Source organism: Diabrotica undecimpunctata, chromosome 9 (genome assembly GCF_040954645.1).
Source record: "Diabrotica undecimpunctata isolate CICGRU chromosome 9, icDiaUnde3, whole genome shotgun sequence".
Taxonomy (NCBI): domain Eukaryota; kingdom Metazoa; phylum Arthropoda; class Insecta; order Coleoptera; family Chrysomelidae; genus Diabrotica; species Diabrotica undecimpunctata.
In genome coordinates, this window is record NC_092811.1 from 16,533,184 (window position 1) to 16,557,113 (window position 23,930).

Below are 23,930 nucleotides of genomic sequence, written 5' to 3' on the forward strand. Positions count from 1 at the left end.
CGACTAATAGCGTCCTAGAAGCTGGAAAATAATGTATTGAACATTCTTGTTTGCTGGTCAGCGCCTATTACAAACGCCGACAAGTTCAGACAAGCGTTCTTTGTATACCGTTCCATATCAAAGTATGCTAATATACACATACGCTTGTTGGCGCTTGCTGGCCAGCGCCGGCAACACGCGTTCCTACTCTTACTGATACCGCACGGCAGTCAACAAGAAAAAAGCACGCAAAACAAAGTTATCAACTAATACAAGCAATCTTGAAGAACTTTATAATGCACATTTGCCAATTAGCATAGCAAAAAAGGGAGATTTGGTAGTTATGTGCTAAGGGAGTGAAACCGGAGGAATATTACGGTTGGTATCGTAATTAGAAAACGGGAAATGATGTAACAGACATCTTGCCAGAGCCTGCTTTCAGTGACGAATCGGACAAGGAAGCCTCATAATAATAATATTGTTATTATTATATTCGAAATAAATTTGTTTTTTCTATAAAACTGCATATCATTCATATAATTACTAACTATAACTACAAACAGCTGTTAATAAAATTTTCAGGGAAAACCAGTTAAATGTCATAAATATCGACTAATACCTTAAAACAGTGCTATTACCTAGTAAAAGCCTCAAATCTCGATTACAAAACTGGAAAATATTATACGTGGTTTATTATATTTGTGTTAAATATGTTATTTGGCGAGTAACTGATTTATTTAGGTTTACAGGTCAAACCAGGTAAGTGATAGCATTTCCAACTTAAATTTAGGATTAGTCAGATAGGGGTCTCAACTTTTTCAAACTAATGATAGAATATCATTTCAGATATATGCATCTTTCACTAGAATACCTAATATTAAAAATAAGCTGACTGCTTGATTCACAATAAAAAACTAAACTTTAAAAACGTCTTTTCTCGATTTCGGTATTCCGACATTTACCTGGTTTTCGCAGTATACCGACGATATAATACATATTATTATATATAACTAAGTCCCTATTATGCCCAAAAACAAAGAAATTTCATTAATAACCTACTAGTAAAAACAAAAATTAAAAATAAAAGAAATAAAATTACAATTTTTGGTTTAAAAGAAAAACAATATTTTAACTATAATGTAAAACGGTCAAGTCTGTTTTTGAACGAGTTGGTAGAGGAAGCAGAGACAATGTTATCGGTTAGGTTATTCCAGCACTCAAAAACTCTATTTGGTAAAAAGTTCTGCCTTGATCTTGTAGAAAAATTTTCTTTTTTCAGTTTGAACTGATGACCTCTGAGGCGTTCATCTTGATTAACGGTAAACATTTCATCGATATTTCCAAAATTGAATTTTAGTATTTTAAAAGTTGTAATTAAGTCTCCACGTTGTCGGCGAAGTTCAAAAGAAGTTAGGTTAGCCATACTAAGTCTTTCTGCATAAGAAGGTCTTCTCGGTCCCAAAGAAATTCGGATGGCTCTTCTTTGGACGTTTTCCAACATAGTCTTGTCTCGAACCAGATCAGGATACCACGTTGGTCCAGCGTATTCAAGTATGGGTCTTACGTACAGAGTGTATTTTGTATTGTGTAATTTGTACGACATTCTCTTTGTTTGATCTTCTCAATTGATTACTGATCTTATCAGCAATGAATAATGATGAATCTATTAGATCCTTGGTCAAACTTTATTTAAAGTTTCCTTAAATCAACAAAAATAACAAAGCTAAAGGTGACTTCAGGTTTTACCATGTCAGAGTAGGCTATAACTATATACAGTTGCTTAACATGTATATCTGCAAAAAGCAGTAATTTAACTCGCATAAGTGTAACTTACCACTGATCATAAATAAAACATTATATATTGTATATTAATATATTTCGAATATAAATAAAACGTAAAACTACAGACAAATAAAATAAAAACAAATTCTAGATACTAAATTTATAAGTCTTACAAAATTATGTAAATCTAATATAAAATCTAATAAAATATAGAAAATATCAATATGAGGTAATTCTCAGATTAGTGACGGAATTTTTACTATTTAATGACTTCAAACGGTTTTAACAAAATATACAACTTTAAATTTTTTTAAAATGTTTGTTATTACTTTGGAAGAATAAAACACAGATATCGAAACTCAATTCAGGCAGTAAAGCTATATCCACGAGCAGACGTATCCTCTGACTACAGTTTTCTTATTGCTAGATTTCAACTTCAACTAAAAAAGTCGCAAAAAAGCCGCAACAACAAAAAACTTAACATATAGAAACTAAAGTCAGAAGAAACAAAAGAAAATCTGAAACCCGAAATCAACACAAATCTATATAGAAACCCAAGAAATAATTGCAACGTAGAGCAGCAGTGACAATTCTTTCAAAACCTCTATATTGGAGCCAAGTAAGAAAGTACTTACAACAACCAAATGTAAGAAAAAAGAGTGGATGACCGAGGAAATTCTAGAGTGGATGAATAAAAGGAGAAAAAACAAAACCATCAATACTATCCGCTATAAACAGCTTCAAAACCAAATTAGAAAAAAAATTAGGGAGGCTAAAGAAACCTACTTCTCTGGAAAATGTAAAGAAATAGAAGAACTGCAAAACAGATATGACAACTTTAATCTACATAAAAAAGTCAAAGAACTAGCCGGAATAGGAAATAGAAGAACCTTAAATATATTGCTCAACAAAAATGGAAATATTATATTGGAGACAGAACAAAAACTACGACGATGGAAAGAGTACATCGATGAACAATTTCATGACCAGAGAGAAGCTAGTACATCTGTAGATAGCCAAACGGGAGATGTAGGCCCATAGATAACCAAATCAGAAGTTAGCCAGGCATTAAACTCAATGAAAACCAATAAATATGCTGGTCCAGATGAATTACCAAGCGAGCTATTAAAGTTGGTCAACGAGAAAAACCTGGACATAATAGTAGAACTTGTTCTGAAGCTATTTTCTTGTGCCATTTTAAATTAATTACTATTTAAATGGGAATAAGCCACAATTAAAGGTTAAAATACGTTTATTGACGTTTCAATTTCCACTTCGGAAATCGTTCTCAAAATACAAACATTAGTAATGTTTGTATTTTGAGACCGATTTCCGAAGTGGAAATTGAAACGTCAATAAACGTTTAACCTTTAATTGTGGCTTATTCCCATTTAAATAGTAATTAATAGTAGAACTGTTCAACGCTTCTATACTACGGGAATCATCCCTAGAGAAATATTGACATCAGCATTTGTGTGTTTGCCAAAGAAAATAAATACCAAGGAGTGCAGTGACTATCGAACCATAAGCCTAATGTCACATACCTTGAAAATTCAGTTGAAAATTATCCACGCCATAATTCACTCTAAACTGGAGCTGGATATTAGTGACACACAATATGGGTTCCGCAATGGTATGGGTACCAGAGAGGCATTATTCTCCTTCAACGTGCTGACACAGAGATGTTTGAATGTTAACCGTCCTCTTTACGTCTGTTTTATAGACTACAATAAAGCGTTTGATAAAGTAAAACATGACCGACTCATGAAAATTCTAAAAAATAAAAACCTAGATAAAAGAGATTTAAGGCTAATAACATCTAGGCTAATAATTACGAAATCTTGATAGTACAGAACCAGCAGATCGAAAGAGTAAAAAAGGACACTTACCTAGGAACACTTATAACAGAAAATAATGACTACACTGCAGAAATCAAAGTCAGAATCGAAAAAGCACGTTCTAATTTCATGAAAATGAAAAAGGTCCTATGTGGCAAAGATTTAGCATTAGCTCTTAAAGTACGCCTAACAAAATGTTACGTATACAGTGTACTATACTATGGAGTGGAATCATGGATGTTAAATCTAGACACAATGAGACGACTTAACGCCTTTGAAATGTAGACCTATAGAAGAATTATGAGGGTTTCATGGGTAGAGAAGGAAGTTAAACTTACAATTAAATAAAGAAAGCTACAGTATCTCGCACATGTGATGCGGGGCGAGAAGTATGGCATCCTGCGACTCATAATGCAAGGAAAGATAGATGGCAGAAGAAGCATCGGAGGAAGACGAATTTCATGGGTTAAGAACCTGTAAGAATGGTTTGGATGCAGCTCAAAACAACTATTTAGAGCTACTGCCTCAAAAATTAAAATAGCTTTGATGATTGCCAACCTCCGTAGCGGAGATGGCACCTGAAGAAGAAGAAGACAATACAATTTGTTAATTGCTTGTTATTTATATCTTACTTAAATATCGTACTTGAACAGAGTACCCTTGACTTTCAATCAGCTGCATACCCAATTAACCTCAACTGTGTGTGCATATTAAAACAGATGTGGCAGAAAATGATCACTACAAAAATAGAATAATAAATTTATGGCGAAATTATTGTAAAAGTAATAGTGTTACTAGTTCTTAGGAATAGATGGAGAGGCATGAAGTAGAACACACCAGAACGGTGCCTTGTGTGACAGAAAGATTCCTACGAAATTAAAGAAAAAATTCTATAAAACTGTCGTAAGGCCAGCTATGATGTCCGAAATTCGAATGTGAAGGATAAAATTAAGAATCGATCAGAGGAAGTCTAGGACTGGCACCAATTGTTACCAAAATGTGAGAGCATAGGTTAAGATGGTTTTAGCATTTTTAACGTCGAGACGCTATCAGCCAGTATGGACAATGGCTGATCTGCAAGTTCGGGCAAAAAGTAGGAGAGGAAGACCAAAGACGACGTGGGGGAGACGCTTAAGCAGGACATATCGGTGAAGAGCATTGATATTAGTATGACTAAATATACAAACTTATATAAAAATGGAATAAGGGAAACCGAATTATGGAAGAGAATAATGATGATCCTTACTGACCACGAAGTTAGTAGTAAAAGGCAAAGAGAAGTCATACCAGTAGTTACTGCTGATTGCATGTTGGTGCAATATAATTTTCCAGTTGATTCCTCTTGGGCAAAGATAAAACTTTTACGGAATAATTTTTTTAAGCAATATGTGTTACAAATCGAAAATGTTCGAACACAAGAAAATACACAAACAAACATGGGTCTCCAACGACGGCGCCACAAGAAATCAGATCGATCATGTTCTAGTAGATGCCAGGAGGGGTAGTAACTGTCTAGACGTAAGAAGCCTAAGAGGAGCTGATGGAGACACGGATCATTTTCTGGTAAAAGCGAAGATAAGGACAAGAATAGCGTCCAAAAAAACACACAAGAATACACCAACACAAATATGGAATACCGAAGTTCTACGTAATAAGGAGACAGAACAGAAATTTCAAAAGGGTATAAAAATCGCTCTAACACATACAGAAGACCATAACACCATAGACTCAGCTTGGAAAAATATCAAATGAGCTCTGACAAGCGTATCAGATGAAATGCTAGGACACAAAAAGAAAACAACAAAAAAATGGTTCGATGATGATTGCCTGAACTCCATAACAGCAAGAAATATGGCTAGAAGGAACATGCTACAAAACCCCTCGCACAACAACAATAAAATGTAGAGACAAACAAGAACAGAGAGAAAAAAACTAATGAAAAGGAAGAAAAGGGAGTATCAGGAACAAACAATCAGAGATATAGAAGAAAAAAGATGGAAGAAACAAGCGAGACAGTTCTTCAAAGGAGTTTCAGATATCAAGACCGGATACCAAGCAAGAACAGGAAACTTCCTTCAAAACGACAGCGGGAAGCTTATCACGGATGACAAGGAAATCCTAAAAACCTGTAAGGAATACTTCTATCAACTATTGAAGGACTAATCTAGCAGAAATACATCAAACATAGAGGTACATTCAGCTGAAATAGAAGACCAATACCCGATATACGAAAAAGTAATACAGGCAATTAAAGAACTTAAAAATAATAAGACACCAGGTAACGATGGTATACCCGCAGAGTGCTTAAAACCTGGAGGAGAAGCGTTGTACAGTTCTATATACAAGCTAATTTAAGACATTTGGCGAGAAGAAACAATGCCAGATGAATGGAAAGAAGGGGTTATTGTACCAATACACAAAAAAGGAAACAAAAACCAATATATTAACTACAGGGGAATAACACTCCTAAACACCACCTTCAAAATCCTTGCAAACATCCTGCTAGAAAGAATTAAAACATACACAGAGGAAATCGTTGGAGATTATCAATGCGGATTTAGACCGGGCCGCTCTACTATTGACCAGATATTCACAATAAAACAGATAATGGAAAATGCTAGGAGTTTGATCGTGAGCTTCATCAGATGTTCATAGATTTTAAACAAGCATTTGATAGAGTATGCAGGGACAGATTGTGGACAGCGATGCAGGAACTTGGCTTTCCAAAAAAACTAGTCAGGTTGATACGGATGTGTATGGAACGGTTACGATGTAAGGTGAGAGTTGGACAACAATACTCAGAGACATTTGAAATAAACAATGGACTTAAACAAGGAGATGCACTTTCACCACAACTCTTCAACTTAGCTCTGGAGCACATAATCAGAAGCGCAAGAATCGAAAAACCGAATACAGTATTTCATCGAGAAGGACCAAACGTACTACTGACATTTGCAGACGATATCGATCTAATAGGAAACACACGATTAAGGATGAAGGAGACTTTCGTGAGGTTCGAGAAGGAAGTAAAGAAGACGGGGCTCCAAATCAACGAAAACAGGACGAAATATATGTATATGAGCCGCAATAACCAAAGCAGAGACAGAATCGGTCAGAACATCACCATCGATGACTTTAACTTTGAGGTTCAAGTAGTGAGGTTTTTGTAATTCAAGTATCTTGGAACAACAATAACTGAAGACAATAACGGATCACAAGAAATAAACAACATGATTCAGGCCGGCAACAGATATCTTTTTGCCCCCCAAAACCTTATAAAATCGAAACAACTAATAAGACGTATGAAGATAAAGGTCTAGAAAATAATCATACGACCCGTTGTGATGTATGGAAGCGAAACGTGGAAGATAACAAAGGCAAATGAAGAGAGACTATGTGTTTGGAAACGAAAAATCCTAAGGAAGATCTTTGGTCCTGTGCTGGATGAAGCATCAGGACAATATAGGATAATAACTAACAAAGAGCTCGAAGAACTTTACCCAGACGCCAACATCATAAAAGAAATAAAGTCCAGAAGACTCCAATGGGCAGGACACCTCAGAAGACATTCTGACGAACGAACAGTAAGACTGGTGTGGGAGGAAGTCCCAACTGGAAGGAGACCACGCGGACGCCCTCGTTTTCGGTGGAGAGATAATATAGCAGGAGACCTAAGCACTATGGGCGTGGAGAATTGGATGAAGGTTGCTCAAGACAGAAAACAGTGGAGGCATGTTGTCGAGTCGGCTAAAACTCACGAAGGGTTGTAACGTCACGGAGTAAGTAAGTAATATGTGTTACAAGTATTAACTAGAGCAAAATATTTATTAACAAAGCAGAAAAGCAAAAAAGTCTGTAAAAGAAAATAAAAAACCAAAAATGCTTGTCCAACTGACAGAATTTGGCAACAAACGTTAAATCACAAGAAAAGCCAAAGGAAAAATACTTGAAGCAGAAATTAGAAATCTTCAGTGACAAAAGTTGATAGATACAATTCTGAATAATGATTCGTACATGTATCCGAAACTAGAAGATCTGGAAATTTTAGCATAAAAATATACCAAATATAAATAATTTTTTTTTAATAAACTTAAACCTAAATAATTTTCTGATGCATAACAAGTAATTCTGAATAAAACATGTTTAAAAACAGAACTTTAATAATATCGACTCATTTAAAAATCTATGTTTATCTATCTATCTATGTTTTACTCCAAAGACTTAAGTGAATTTTTTGCAAACGAATATACAGTGGAACCTGGATTATCCAACTATCTATTAACCATCGTCTCTGTTAACCGCCAGGGTCCATACTTGAGTTATATTGACTACATAAATAAGTAAAAATTTAGCCATCAATTCATTTTGTTTGAGCATTTGGATAAGCCAAACGAAATTCGTTGAAATGTACACGTGCAGTTATGCCACCGCCACATTTTTTTATGTAAATAATTTTTGTTCTTATCCAGGGCTCTGGATTAATTTCAATTTAAATAGGTTATGATATATGATACCGTGCTTTTAGAGTTCTATTTTAAGAATCGCAAGCCGAAAATAAAAACGCACAGCACAATAAATATTACAGTTAATATCTGTGTGTCAACATAACTTAGTTTGATTCAAATTCCAACATTGATTGTGTTTCTTAGTCGATTGATTAATTAATATTTAAAAAATGGAGCCTTCCACATCTGAAGCATCAAAAAGAAAACGTGTAGTTTTGTCAAAGGAAAAAAAAATAGAAATTATTGCAGAACTGAAGAAAGGTTATTTCTGGTGTCGCATTGAGCAAAAAGTATGATGTTCCGAGAACAACACAACAATCAATGATTTAAAGCAAAATGCTGAAGGAATTTAAAAGTATGCTTCGCAAATGGAATCGTTGGATGGCCGGTGAAACATCGTAAGACAATGAAAAAAGCCACAAATGAATCACTCGACACAGCTCTGTATTTGTGGTTCGTTCAAAAAAGAAGCGAAGGTGTTCCTTTGTCTGGACCAACTGTTGCCGAAAAAGCGTTGTTTTTCAACATGAAATTGAATGGCAATCCTTCATTCAAAGGAAGCAGCGGTTGATTAGAAAAGTTCAAAAATCGCCACGGTATACGGGAACTGAAAATAGAAGGTGAAAAATTGAGCGCCGCAAGTATTTAAGTCGTTGACGAATATAAAAGAAAGTCTCAAGCTATGATCGATAAATATGGTTTGTCATGCGATCAAGTGTTCAAAAGCAATGAATCACATCAATGACGTGTTCAAATGCAAGTGGTGACAATCTTCCTTTATTATTGAATGGTACAGCAAAAAAAAACACGTTGTTTCAAGGGCATAAATATAAACGCGCGTTCCGTTAACTACTACGCATAACATAATGCATGGATGTCCCAAGAAATATTCGCTGACTGGTTCAAAAAGGTATGTACTGCAAACCAAAATTTGTTTATCTATTTTTCTAACGTCTTGTTTTTAGGTTTTTATACCGGACGCTCGACAATACTTTTGCAAGCAAGCAATTTGCTCCTAAAGGCAATTTTCATTTTGGACCATACTAAAGCAGGTATGCTGCGAAGTGACGATGGAAATATTACAAGGTCTTTTGTGCCTGCGAATACAACATCATTGATACCGCCAATGGACCAATCGGTCATTGAAACATTCAAAAGAAAATACAGAAAAAAAATATTCAAAACCTAATTATGGGAGAGAAATATTCTTTGCCAGAATACTTTAAAGCATACAATTTAAAATACGCAGTCGACAATGCTGTGGATGCTTGGGCTGATGTTTCGGAAGTAACGCTGAAAAGAGCGCGGAATAAGTTATGGCCTGAATCAACTTAAGATAAAAATGTCTCCGTGATAGCCGAGCGTGATGCTGTAACAAATGAAGTTATGTCCGAATCAACTGTTCGTTGCTTAAAGATGACATAAACGAATGATTAATTTGTGATGAGGACGCAAACGGCTATCGATTGTTGATAGACGATGAAATCGTTGAAATGGCAACAGAGACGGACAAAACTGACATAGACTTTGACGGTGGCAATGTTGATGATGCTCTTGCAACCCACAAAGATTTGCGTGAAGAAGCTAGAGAAGCTGCATCGCACATACAACAATTTATCGAGTGGTATTCTCGGCAAGAAGAAGCAAATAAGGTAGATTTGATGATTTTACGTCGATTAAGAAATTCAGCCGTTGCAAAATGTGAAGTAACAATAAAACAAAGATTACGGAATATTTTAAATCAAATTGATTCGAATGTGTAACATAAATCCCTCATATATTGTCAAATAAAATATACAAATAAAATTTGAGAGTTATACTAGGATTTTTTTTAATGTTCTGTTAACCGTCTTTTCGATTATTCGCCATACCCTTGGTCCGGTGTCCTGACGGATAATCGAGGTTCCACTGTATTTAAACACATGAAATTTATATTTACATACGTTTTTATAATATATACTCACTCGCCTACAAATACATCTGATTGTATAACAACTTTTACAAATATTTTATTGATACGTATATTCGTGATACGACCATTCAAAAGTGCATTTCTGTTATCAAAAAACATAACATACGGTTTTAGTGTTGCTTCGTCATCATTGTCAATTTTTGTTATTAATTCCGCCTGAATATTATCCGTCCTAATAAGATTTCCTGAACGAGTTAAATGCAAAAATATAATATACTCGTCTACAAACACATAACAGCTTAAAATATTCATAGGTAGTTTAAAGTGAGCCCCAAATGCCATACAGTTATGAAGTTCGACCAAATGTTCGATCATTTGGTTAGCAGATCCCTTTTCACAACAATTTTGTATGGGGCAACTAAATTGATTACCTAGTTTACAGTCTATTTCATGTGATTGCATATCTGAAAATTCAATATCGCTACAACAATTACTACAATTCCATTTAAAAAATTTCATTGTATCAAATATTTCATTGGGAATTGCTCGTTCCAAAGTTTGATCAGATAGTCCAATATATTTGAACATCTGATAGCAATAGTAACATAAATAATTATGGTCTTTATCAATATAGTAATAGCGAATTGGACATGTAGTGAATGAAAAAATGCAATATGTTTGGCATATAACACATTTTATATTGAATTCTGATCGGACTTTTCCAATTTGATGCTCGTCTGGGATATTTTTGAGTATAGGTTTCCTCACAGCATTACTAACTCCATGTTCTCTCAAAACCTTTATATTGCGTATATTGCGATCAGTTAGTTTAAATTTAATTAGTATAAAGTTTGACATATGTGATATATCCACAACAAAAAAATCATTAGTACACGATTTTGAGTTCAATACAATATCAAATTCTTTGTTTTCACTACTTAGAGTAAATTGATGATATATATTTTTAGCGCGTTTAAAGCCACCCATATAAACCAAATGTAATTTTATTATATCTTTCGATTTAGTATAGCTAATATACAAAAAAAACAAGTTATCTTCTTCTTGATATATATAAACACTAGTCATTATTTCTAAATGGGCATTCAAGTTGAAAACAAACGCAGGAAAATCGAGTACAGCATCCTTATGGTTGGAACGAAAGTGTCGAAGCATCAGAAAACTGCCCATTTCTTCATAACAAATTGGACACTTTTGAATTTTTTCCAAGCATACCTAAAAGCATTAAACAATTACAATTCTAAAATTAATAAACCTTTATTATGAAGATGTATGGCAGGTAAAACCTTCCACGGCTGGCTTTTATAATCTGGGCACTGTGGCTGGCGCGCAGAGTATTTCTCCGCATATATTTATATATTACGAACCCCCTCCTCCCCCCCCCCCAACAAAAACTTTCATCTTTTGTCCGAACAATCAACATTCCAAATGACTGCCCCCCATCCTATATAGGCCAAACAAATCGTAGAATCCAAAACAGGATTTATGAACATTCCATTTCTGTTCGCAACACAATCTTCATACAGATCACAAAATTGACTTTGAAAACGCCAGAACCATAGCCCCATCAGCTTCTATAAACCAAGAATTATCCGAGAAGCCATAGAAATTAAAAAAAGGCCAAATTGTCTCAATAAAATAGATGACTGAATACGGTTAAGTTCAACATGGAGACCTCTTATAAAAAACTTCGCCCGCTCCATCCGCGAAACAAAATCCCACTGTCAGAAATGTTCGCACCAACCCCCGCGCCAATCCCCACGCTAACTCCTATGCCAAACTCCACCCAAGCCACGTCACAATCGACGATATAAATGATCCGTCCTCTGTTCCCAGCGGCAGTAGTGCATTAATTGGCGATCAGTGAAGTAGTGTCTGAGGGCTCAGGAGACTGAGACCTCAGAAGCTCTGAAGAAGACATCAGAGAGGATGTCGAAAGCTCGACGCAATGAGCATCAACGAGGTTCAACCCGGAAGACTGTTGAGTTTAATACTCATTTTTGGAATAGTATTAATCTTAGCTCTAGGTTTAATATATATATATATATTGTGACGATTAGGGTTTATAGAAAATAATTTATAAGTTATATACTACATAATATTAGATATTTGGTTGTTTTAAATAAGTTATATACTAGAGAATTTAATAAAAATATATTTATGTGAGGGCATTTTTAATAAATTAGCATAATAATTGTAAAAAGTTGTATTTTAATATTGTAAATATATATAAGTGAGCCATGTGCTTAGGCAACCAAAAATACTCTCGGAGATTGACAGATATTTATACTCTGAAGTGACGTTTAAGAATATTTACGAATATAAGTGGGTTATAATAATATATTGTTTGAAATGTGTATTTTATTAAATTAGAATGTTAAGTTACTAATTTAATTATATATTCTGATCTGAAAAGCCTAAATGTAAACAAAATTATTAATAGAAAAGAATGGAATTCTCTGGATCTCCGGAGATGGCCATGTTTGCGAAATGGTTTGTTCCAGAAAATTCATACAAGTATGAAATAGAACAAATTGGAACATGATCTCTTACGAGATGGTTCTAGAATGTCCAAAAGATATAAATACCCGTGATTTGGATTCAAGATGGCAGTTTTTAGCAGTTTTATCATGAAAGTTAGTTAGAAGATAGATACATTTACTTAGTGAAGTCAATTGTTCAGAAGTTTTTGAAAGTTTTTAGTCAGAAAAGTTGTAGATAGTGCAGTCAGAAGAGTTTTTGGCAGTTTTTAAGTTTTTAGTCAGAAGTCAGGCCAGTTTATTATGAAAGTTAGTAGAAAGATACAATTAGTTAGTGAATATTGAAGTAAATTGTTCAGAATTTTCAAGAAGTCAGTCAGAAAAGTTTAGTAAGAAATATGAAAGTTAGTTGGAGTCAGTGAATCAGGTACAAATAGTCGAATTGTTTAATATAGTGAGTTAAATGAAGATTAAAAATTATGCATATAATTAATGCACATTTATAATTATACACAAATAATTATTGGAGATTATAAAAGTATATTGGAAGAAATTAAATTATATTATGGTTGGAGATTAATATAAATCAACTTATAATAATTGGATATTGGTATATTGAAAAGAAGAATAAATATAAATGCTGTTTGCTGGTTTGATTGGTGGTATATAAATGCTGGTGAAGAAAAATATATCTTAAATTAGTAGAAGCTGATAATTGGAAAAAGAAATTTCACAAAAACAAGGATAACCGAAGTACGAAGACTTTCAGTGGTGATTAGAATATATATAGTGGAAAACAGTTCATTTAGGCATTCAGTGAAAGAAAGGTACAAAATTTTGTTAATATAATTTAGTTAATATCATAACAATTTCAATTTTGAAGATAGTTTGTTTAAATTTTAGATTGTCTATAGAATTTAATTAGTTTTATAAGAATATCAGTTTAAAGATAGTTTATTTTAAATTTACATTGACTAGGTTAGATATATATGTGTGTTTCATAATAGTTATAATAAAGATAATTTAAAAAAGTACTTACAAGCTAATTCTTTGAGAACCGCGATAAAAACCCTATATATTATATTATTAAAAATACTCATTGCTCATCATTCAAACAAAAAACACATCATAACAATATATATATATATATATATATATATATATATATATATATATATATATATATATATATATATATATATATATCGAGAAAAGGAGTACGACCGAGTAGGAGTGGTGGGTTTTTTTCGGTCAAAAGGTGGAGAAAAAAGACAAAGATGATGGCTACTTCATCTATTTATTGAAGACGTTTCGCTTTCTAATCAGAAAGCATCATCAGTTCATCTAAAAAGAACAATATGAACAAACCACACAAGCATGGAAAAGTTGTTACATGTGTTACCTTAAAAAGATATGTAGCAGTCAGTGATAACAAAGTTGTAAAGACACTTAAGTAAATGGACATTATACGATTACGATGTATAAACAATAAATTATAGGAGCATCCACAGACATCAATCTCCCACTCAATTTCAATCCAAAAACTCAGACCCTTATCATACGAAAGCTTTTCTTCCTTATATCAAAGGTGTCATTGACAAAATTCTTAAACCAAGAGGAATAAAAACAATATTTACCCTCCATCAAAAACTTTCATCTCTTGTCCTATCAATCAAAGACAATATTCCAAATGAACAGCACGGAGTTTTTGAAATTCCTTGTGCAGACTGTCTCCGATCCTATATAGGCCAAACAAATCGTAGAATCCAAAATAGGATTTATGAACATTCCATTTCTGTTCGCAATTCCGATTCGATTTCAGCTCTCGGTCAACACCATCTTCATACAGGCCACAAAATTGATTTTGAAAACTCCAGAACCATATCCCCCATCCGCTTCTATAAACCAAGAATTATCCGAGAAGACATAGAAATAGAAAAAAGGCCAAATTGTCTTAATAAAAGAGATGACGCCATACGGTTACCTTCTACATGGAGACCTCTCATAAAGAAAATATCGCCCCCTCCATCCTGAAATCAAAATCCCACTGTCGGAAATGTTCGCGCCAATCCCTACCCTAACCTGCACCTAGGTCCCGTCACCATCGACGGTATACGCATTAAAAACAATAAATAACAATGATGAGTGGGAAAAGCCCTGGACCTGATATGCTTCCTATAGAAATCCTAAAAATTCTAGATGAGAAGCACATTGATGTTTTAGTGACAGTCTTGAACCAAATTTAAAGTTCAGGCGTATTACCCAAAGAGTGGTTAACATCTATTTTTATTTGTCTCCCTAAAAAGAAAAACGCAAGAGAATGCAGCGATTACCGCACCATTAGCTTAATGTCTCATATGCTAAAGTTACTACTTAAAGTCATCCATAACCGAATATATCACAAACTGGACATAGACGTTAATAATACACAATTTGGTTTTCGCAAAGGCCTAGGAACACGTGAAGCTCTTTTTTCACTTAATATACTAATACAAAGATGCCTGGACGTCAATCAAGATATATACGCATGTTTGATTGACTATAATAAAGCATTCGATAAAGTACGACATAAACAATTAATGAATGTCCTGAAATCAAAGAAGATTGACTACAACGACCCCAGGATCATATCAAATTTATACTATAAACAGCGAGCAAAAGTACGTGTTAACGAACAGCTGTCAGAAGAAATTGAAATTAGATGTGGAGTAAGACAGGGATGCGTATTGTCGCCAATTCTTTTTAATGCCTACTCTGAAGAAGTCTTGAAAAAAGCTCTTGAAGGTGAAACAGCTGGAATAAAGGTAAATGGAATTCCCATTAATAACATTAGATATGCGAACGACACTGTGATCTTAGCCGAAAACATTGAAGATCTTCAGAGACTGGTGACCAGAATAGCAGAGTATGGAAAAGAGTATGGTCTAACAATGAATGTCAAGAAGACGAAATTTATGAGAATATCGAAAACTCAAAGAAATAACGAGAATCTTCTAATAAACGGAACCAACGTCGAACAAGTGGACAAATATGCATACCTGGGAACAATGATTAACTCCACAAATGATTACAATCAGGAGATCAAAATAAGAATAGAAAAGGCTAGAGCAAATTTCAACAAAATGAGAAGAGTTCTATGTACCAGGGATTTAAAACTGGAACTAAGAGTTAGGTTGGCGAGGTGCTATGTTTTTTCGACTTTATTTTATGGAATGGAATCTTGGACCTTGAATGCGACATTAATGAAAAAACTGGAATCATTTGAGCTGTGGGTGTACAGAAGAATTCTGAAAATATCATGCACAGAACAAGTCACAAACAAAGAGGTTCTGGGAAGGATGAACAAAGAAATGGAAATTTTAAACACAGTAAAAACAAGAAAATTAGAATATCTCGGACATATTACACGTGAAGAGAAATACACCTTGCTCCAACTGATTATGCAGGGAAAGATCCAAGGAAAGAGAAGCATGGAGGCGTAGAATGTCATGGCTGCGCAACCTGAGAGAGTGTCGTCTCAAAAGTTCGAATAGCTATGATGATTGCATTGATATGCACATTATATGCATTGTACCAGCCAATGTTACTTATAACTGCGTTTCCCAGGGCATCAGGTTTCAACTTCCAACTACCAGAGCCGATAAGGATCCCTTCACATACCGTATCAGCAGAGTCAGCGGGACCCAAGGTTTTTACATGTTCCCACTGCGTCAGCTGTTACTAATATTATAACACAACTTATCGCTCTTTATTTTTTATTTATTATATTTAAGTTTTAAGTTCAGTACCGTAATTTCGGGTGACTTTGACTCACTTTCGAAGTTTGAACGTAGATTTCAGTATTCTTAATACATATAAAAGTATGTTTCTTAATTTATTTGTATTTGAGTCTTTAACTACTTTTTTACAAAAATTACTCTAAAACACAACGAAGCGCTTACTTTATTACAAAAAAAATAAAAATGCGGTGTGCAAAGTCACTCGCTGGTGTCGGGTGACTTTGTCTCAAGCTACATTTTACATTAATTCTCTGTGATTATTAGTGTTTGGGCTTAATAAACATTTTATTAGTTAAAAAAATATTTATTTAAATTTCAAACTATAAAAACTAAAACTAAAATGAAACTCTACATAGGACCCTAGGTTTACAAAGAACATCATTTTTAGACAAAAAATGAACAATAAAACAATTTACAAGCTTGTTTTTAAATCTGGAAAGAAATATTGGTTATGTGCAAGTTCCAATGGCTCTGTGAAATCAATATTACCCAGCATTTTCTTACGGGGACTTCGGGCCATTGCCACAAACTTCTTTCACCAAGTACCATTACTTGCACCCAACCGTAACAGTTATTACTGCCTCTTACAAATCCATCGAATTTTCCTGGAAAGCTGTCGACGTAGTTGGATACATTTACGAAGTCTCCAACTCCAATGGATAGCTTTTCTAGATCAGCATTATTCCTGTAGCTCTTATTAGATGCAGAATTAGACGTAGTATCTGCAATGTGTCCAAAATCTGGTATTTTATTTAAACGTTGTGTTTTTTTTACTGTCTTATATTTAGTCACATTACTACAGCCAGCTGCAGCAATGGTCGCTTGTCCAGACATATCTTGATCTAGGCTACTGTCAAGTACAACTTCGTTTTTAACGTCTCCGAGGACCTCATTTTGTTGTAGATTTTCTTTCACTGTTTCGCAAATCTTGTTATTGGCTTGATTATTCGCCTGATCAGTTTTCTTTCCAATCTTACTTTTTTCTGTCATTCTAGTTTTTGTTTTTGATTTTCTTTTAGTGCCATTTTCTTTTACTGGCTTCTTCTTAGCAGCTTTTATTGCAACTGCAGCCTCTTGTTGGCTTTTAACATCTTGCACCAATTTCTATTTTTCTTTTTCTTTTAACAACTCCATCAGCTGTGGACTGTACTCCCCTTTTTTCCGCAAGAAAATTTAAAACAGCGTCACTTACTCTCGAAGGTACTTGCGTAGCATCAGTTTTATAATTTGGAATTCTAGTTAGTACTTCTTCTGCGTTTAGGGGAAAAATGCCACACTTTCTAAATCCACTTTCCAAATTTTTTCCGCCATTTACACTAATTATGTCAACCAGTCTTTTTAATAGGGTGGGAAAGGTACTTTTTGGGATTAGGTTGGTGTTAACATTGAGTGTTTTGTATTCTACCAAAATATTTCGCCAGGCTATTTTCATCGGTCGAAAGTAGGCGACATCTAATGGCTGTGTTAGGTGCGTAGAATTGGCAGGAAGGCACACGAATTTAATATTTTCTGTTGCACAAAGCTGTAAAACTTTTATTGATATATGGGACGATAAATTGTCACCAATTAACACTTTAATGCCAGGAATGGGTTTCAATGTTGGCAATAAAAGAAAAGCGAACCAGTTTTCGAAACAAGCTGTGTCGAACCATCCGCTTTTCGATCTGTTGTACCGTGCTCCATTTGGACTATTTTCTACCCAAGTCGACCACAGTTTATTTGATTTATATACGACATATGGAGGTAGCATTTTTCCAGCCGCATTTCCACAAAACATTATTGATGTTGCCGATTTACTAAAATTCATCATTCTCTCAGGATATTTAGTTCCACGTTTTGTTAAAATTTTCTTTTTGCCGGGGTCGTCACTTAAATTTGTTTCATCATAGTTCCAAATGTTGTTAGCTGGGACATCGGCGAGTTCATTCTGCAATTGGTTAAAGTAGTCTTTTATAGTGATTTCACTGATTTCTGCTCGCGATCGTTTGATGTTGCTTGCAAAACATTGCGACCTCTTCAGCTTTTGTAAAAATTGTTTGACCACCATATTTTTTTGTATGCCTATTTTTTAATTATTGTTATAATCTAATCTATTGTTCAACCTGATTATGGATGAAATAATAAAAAAGGAAGAACTAAACAAGGATACCAAATGGAAGAAAAACAACTTAAAATAATCTGCTATGCAGACGACGCAATACTATTCTCTCAAAGTGAAGATGATTTACAACGTATGCTGTACCAATTTAATATATCTGCCAAAAAATTTAACATGTTAATTTTCCCAAAAAAGACAAATTGCATGGTTACAACAGCAAATTTACTAAGATGTAAATAATGTCATACAGTCATCAGACCAATAATGACATACGCGGCACAAACAAGACCTGACACAGAGAGGACAAAAAGAATGTTAGAAACATCAGAGATAAAAACACTTAGAAACATTGATGGTAAGACACTATGGGACAGAGCTAGAAGTACAGATATACGACATAGATGCAAGGTGGAGAACATCAAAAACTGAATAAGAAATAGAAGAGTAGAATGGAACGATCATATAAGCCGAATCACAACAAATAGAGTAGTAAAGACAGCAAGAGACGGTTCCCCAATAGGAAGACGATCAGTAGGAAGACCACGAATACGATGGAATAACAACTTACTGGAGGCACATTGAAAAACAGACAGTCATGTCTATTTAAAAATAAGAATAAGAAGAGAAGAAGCCATGTAAAAAATCTGTTCCTGTTGTAATATAAACTAAATATATAGGTTAGTTGTTTGACTAGATCTTACATGAATAAAAGTTAAATAATGAAATTACACATGTTTTTTTATTTTAAAAAATATGTCTGTATGCGCGAGCAGAGGATCTAGCAAATTGTATCTTGTCCACATAAAATTATGATCTTACGCCGCCGCTATTTACAGTTTTAAAACTATTTATGTTTTCTTTTTTGATAATTATGAACTATTAATTTGTGTATATATTATTGGTCGACTTTTGGTTGCATGTTTCATTTACTACGTAAAGTTCAACACAGCCAGTCAGCCAAACAAAATATTTCGTTCTGTCATGCATCATTTTGTAACTACCTATCCTATGAGTTGTACTAACAAAAGATGCTGTTCAAGACGTAAATTAAATCAATTTTTAACCGGAAGTGACCATAGAATGGTTAGAGCAAAGGTAGTCTTGAACGTAAAGAAGGAACGAAGAAATATGATAACAAGGACTAAAAATGTTACGTTCACTGCGATTACTAACCCAAAGGGCATACCAGGAAGAAATAGATAGAAACCTTCAGAATGACGTGCAAGATGAAACCGATATTGAACAACTTAACGAAAGGTTGGTGGACGCTCTAAGGAAGGCACAGAACTGTCAAGTTAAGCAAACAAGGAAAAATGAGAAACTTACAGAAGGCACAAGGAACCTAAAGCAAAAAAGAAGGGAAATGAAAGAGAAGCTCACAGTGAACATCGCAGAGGTAAGGAATTTAAATAAAACCATTTCAAAACCTGTTAGGAAAGACATAAGGGATTTTAACACTAAAGAAACAACTAATACCATAGAACAAAATAAAAGCCTTAAAGTTTTAAAACGAAAGTTGAAGACAGGAACCAGGAACATTTATAAGCTAAAAAACAGATAAGGACATGCTGTATATGAACAAGAAGAAATTATGAAAATTATCGAAGAGTACTATCGAACATTATATCGTTGAGATGCTCACATTCCAGAGGTGGAAATTCCATCCATACAAAATCAAGGATCAGAGGAACTTCCAGATATAGCCGAAGAGGAAATCGAATCAGCGTTGAAAGGTATGAAGAACAGCAAATCACCTGGATCAGATGGCATTGTAAGTGAAATGCTAAAATTAGGAGGCGAATGCGTCATAAAAGCTTTAAAAACCCTTTATAATGCCTGCCTCTTTGAAGGAGTTACACCAGAAAAATGGAATAGTGCCATTATGATAATATTGCACAAAAAAGGAGATGTAACAGAAATTGGAAACTACAGACCTATCAGCTTGTTATCTTATTTATATAAGCTCTTTATGAGTATAATTACTAATAGACTGGATCCTAAACTGGATTTTCACCAACCATTAGAGCAGGCCGGAGTTAGGAGTGGCTTTGGAACGAATGACCACCTACAAGTAATAAAATCCTTAATAGAGAAACTTACAGAATACAACAAGACATTTATATTAATATTTGTTGACTTTGAGAAAGCGTTTGACTCAGTTCAGCATAGCTCCATGTTAAGAGCTCTTACAGAGTGCAGTATCGATCATAGGTACACAACTATTCTTCGGAATATATATAATAGCGCAACAGCTGCAGTTAGAATGTATTATGGCAACATAAATAGATTTCACTTCGAGATGGGTATTAGGCAAGTAGATACCATCTCTCCTAAGCTATTCAACGCTTTGTTGCAGAGTGCTATGAGAAACAATAATTGGGAGAATATTGGAGTCAACATAAATGGAGAGTTTATGGGATCATGCCTGCCAGCTTCTTCAAGACCTGTAGAGCTCGTGTACACGAGTTGGACTTAAAATAAATTTTTCCAAAACACAATATATGACCAACCTTGTACTGGCGAAAAACATCTCAACTAACGGCACGCAAATTGAACACGTGTATAGCTATAAATATGGGCCACGAGATTAAATTAGGAAGAGATAATCAAACAACGGAGCTAAACAGGAGTATAGGACTGGCATGGGCGGCTTACGGAAAACTGAGAGAAGTCTAGATCAGATATTCCCATGTGTTTGAAAAGGAAGGCAGAAACATTGACCCTTACCAGAAAAGTAATCAATAAAATACAAGTGGCACAGAGAGCGATGGAGAGGTCAATGCTAAATATATCCCTCAGAGACAGAGTATCAAATACAATAGTTAGGAGAAAAACTGGTGTTACTGACGCAGTTCAAAAGATTACAACATTGAAATGAAACTGGGCGGGGCATGTTAAAAGATTAAAAGATGGAAAGTGGACGAAGAAAATTCTGGAATGGAGACCTAGACAAGATGCTTATCGTAATCGAGGACGTCCTCCAACAAGGTGGTCAGATGACATCAAGCGCATTCAGCACATTTGGATTCAGGGTGCTCAAAATATAATGCATTGGAATTATTTACGGGAGGCCTATGTCCAACAGAGGACTCAAAACGACTGATGATGATGATCTTACGATGCAGGCACTATTTGCCTGATGTCCAAAAAAATTACTCATAAAATAACGAAATATCTTGGGCGATACGCAATTCAGGGCACTCTAACCTAACCAAGCTTTTATATGACATTTAACATACCCTTAAATGGTGTCAGAGTTGCCAAGTCTCCAGTTTTTTCATAATCTCACATAATATTATAGAAATGCATATAAAAATTCATAGATTTTAGTTAAATTAAAGATAATAATCAAATGCATATACAATAAAATTGATTAAAATGATATAAAAAATTAATAGCATTAATTAAATTATTTAATTAAAAAATTATAATTAAAGTGCTAATTTACAATATTTAACTGCATTTAAAGTAACAGAAAATATTTGTTTTATACTTATTTAAAACTTGTAGCTTCTCATAATACAAATTATAATTTCGTAAAAGTAACTTATATTTTAAACCTTCATATACATTTTACAAAAAAAATATGGCAAGTTTTATACTTATTTAAAATTTGTAGCTTCTCATAACACAAATTATTATTTCGTAAAAGTAACCTTATTTGTAACATTCATATACATATTTTACTAAAATAAATACGGCAACACTGTGACGTGGTGCCTTGAAGAAAATATATTTTTTTAGGTTAGAGTGTACTAAATTGCGTATTGCCCAATATTTCTCCTTTTAAATTATAATATAAATAGTACCTACCTGTTCATGATGCCACACCTGAGAATATTTTAACAATTCTCGACAACCGTCAAATTTGTTTACACATTTAAATAAAATGTTTTCAGCAATTATTCCGTATAGTGATTCTATCCCTGCTGATTTATGGATTGATTGTTCCTTGTCATCAACACATCGTCCGCACTGTATAAGCCTGTTTGGATAAACTTTTACCGGTTTCACTGATAAATATTTATGACAAAAACTGCAAAGTAAAGTCTCTAAGATATTATCTGGAATTATAAACGACATAATATCGAATATAATAGAAGAAATAGAGATAAATTTATCAAATAACAATCTCCTTACTTTAATATTGAATAACAAAAGAAACGTAATTGAAAAATGTATAAATAAACTAGCCGAATCTCTAGCTCAAAGTACTGCGAAGAGACGCGAATGCAACTAAGACGCGAACGTCGTGTCCTAAACAACGAAAACACAACGTAGGTATCGTATATTTTTCGGGTACCTAATCTACCTAAATTAAACTCTGCCGTCAGAATGGGAGGAGCTTAGAAAACCTTTTAAAACATTTCCTGTATTGTATGATGTATGTTTATGTTTGTCCCATAGCTTAGCTAAGCGCGCATAGGGTCGGGAAGGTACAGTACGGACAGTACGTACGCTCCGCACATTTTTAGAGGGCTACGCGTACAGATTCGGTGAGCAGGGTTACCAGATCGACAGAATTTTCCCTATATGTAAGGAATTTTTCTAAGCTGTTATTTTGTGTCCATTTTTCTTGTGCTTTTCACCTGTATGAGCGCCGCCGCCCATAATCTACCAGGACTGAGCAGCAGTGTCTTCGAGTTGCATGGTGTATTAGCGCTCAAAGTTTATTTCTTAATAATTTAGTTCACTTTATATGCTACAAAATAAAAAATATTCCATCAAGACTCCTCCAGGGTATATTAAATTATCTTGGCTGATATAGAATTATTAATTTTAAATTATCTTCCTTTTTCATTCCCATGAATCACCTGCCATTAGGGGTATTTAACTTTATAATTTTTAACCTATATTTGGTTTATTAACTTCTCATTGTGCCTTTTAATTTATTTGGTTTGAATTATTTACATTAAGTTCTAGTATTTGAGACCATCTATAGTTACTAGGCTTACACTCATTTGGACTGGCTAGAGGGGCTTATCACTTTAAAGGGGGTATAAAAAAAAGCATTTTTTTTCTCTTTAGAATAGAAATATGCTTTATTGTCACTGAAAATTGTACAGTTTTATGGACAAAGCTTACAAAAAATCAAAAAAATAACAAGAACAATTAAAATTTACTATAGCTTTATAAAATTACGTAAATCGTTAGTATAACAAAATAAAACATAATAAAATATACAATCCATTGTAAAATTTCACTAAATTGCAAATTGCATAATAAAACCTTACCAACTAGTTTACGAATAAGTTTAAGCTGCTGCAAGGGATACCCAAATATATATATATATATATATATATATATATATATATATATATATATATATATATATATATATATATATATATATATATATATATATATATATATATAAAAGTAGTTGAAACTCTTACTGAATAATATGGTCTTTCAGATAGATAGGCTTTTGTCAATTTACGGAACTTAAGGAAAGAAGGTGTAGATTTAAGTTGCAAAGAGAGATGGTTGTATAATTTTTGTGCCGAATATAACATAGATTTTTTTACTAATTCAGTGG

At 33.9% G+C, this 23,930-nt stretch overlaps 1 protein-coding gene across 1 annotated transcript; it reads right to left on the bottom strand.

Annotated features, from left to right (window-relative positions):
- Positions 1 to 3,101: 3,101 nt before the first annotated feature.
- On the bottom strand, positions 3,102 to 22,672 carry LOC140449593 (uncharacterized). Its single transcript, XM_072542816.1, has 2 exons — positions 22,205 to 22,672; positions 3,102 to 11,249 (listed from the first exon to the last, which is right to left on the bottom strand). Exons 1-2 carry the CDS (start codon positions 22,472 to 22,474, stop codon positions 10,065 to 10,067), a joined length of 1,455 nt encoding a protein of 484 aa, XP_072398917.1. The 5' UTR covers positions 22,475 to 22,672; the 3' UTR covers positions 3,102 to 10,064.
- Positions 22,673 to 23,930: the final 1,258 nt, after the last annotated feature.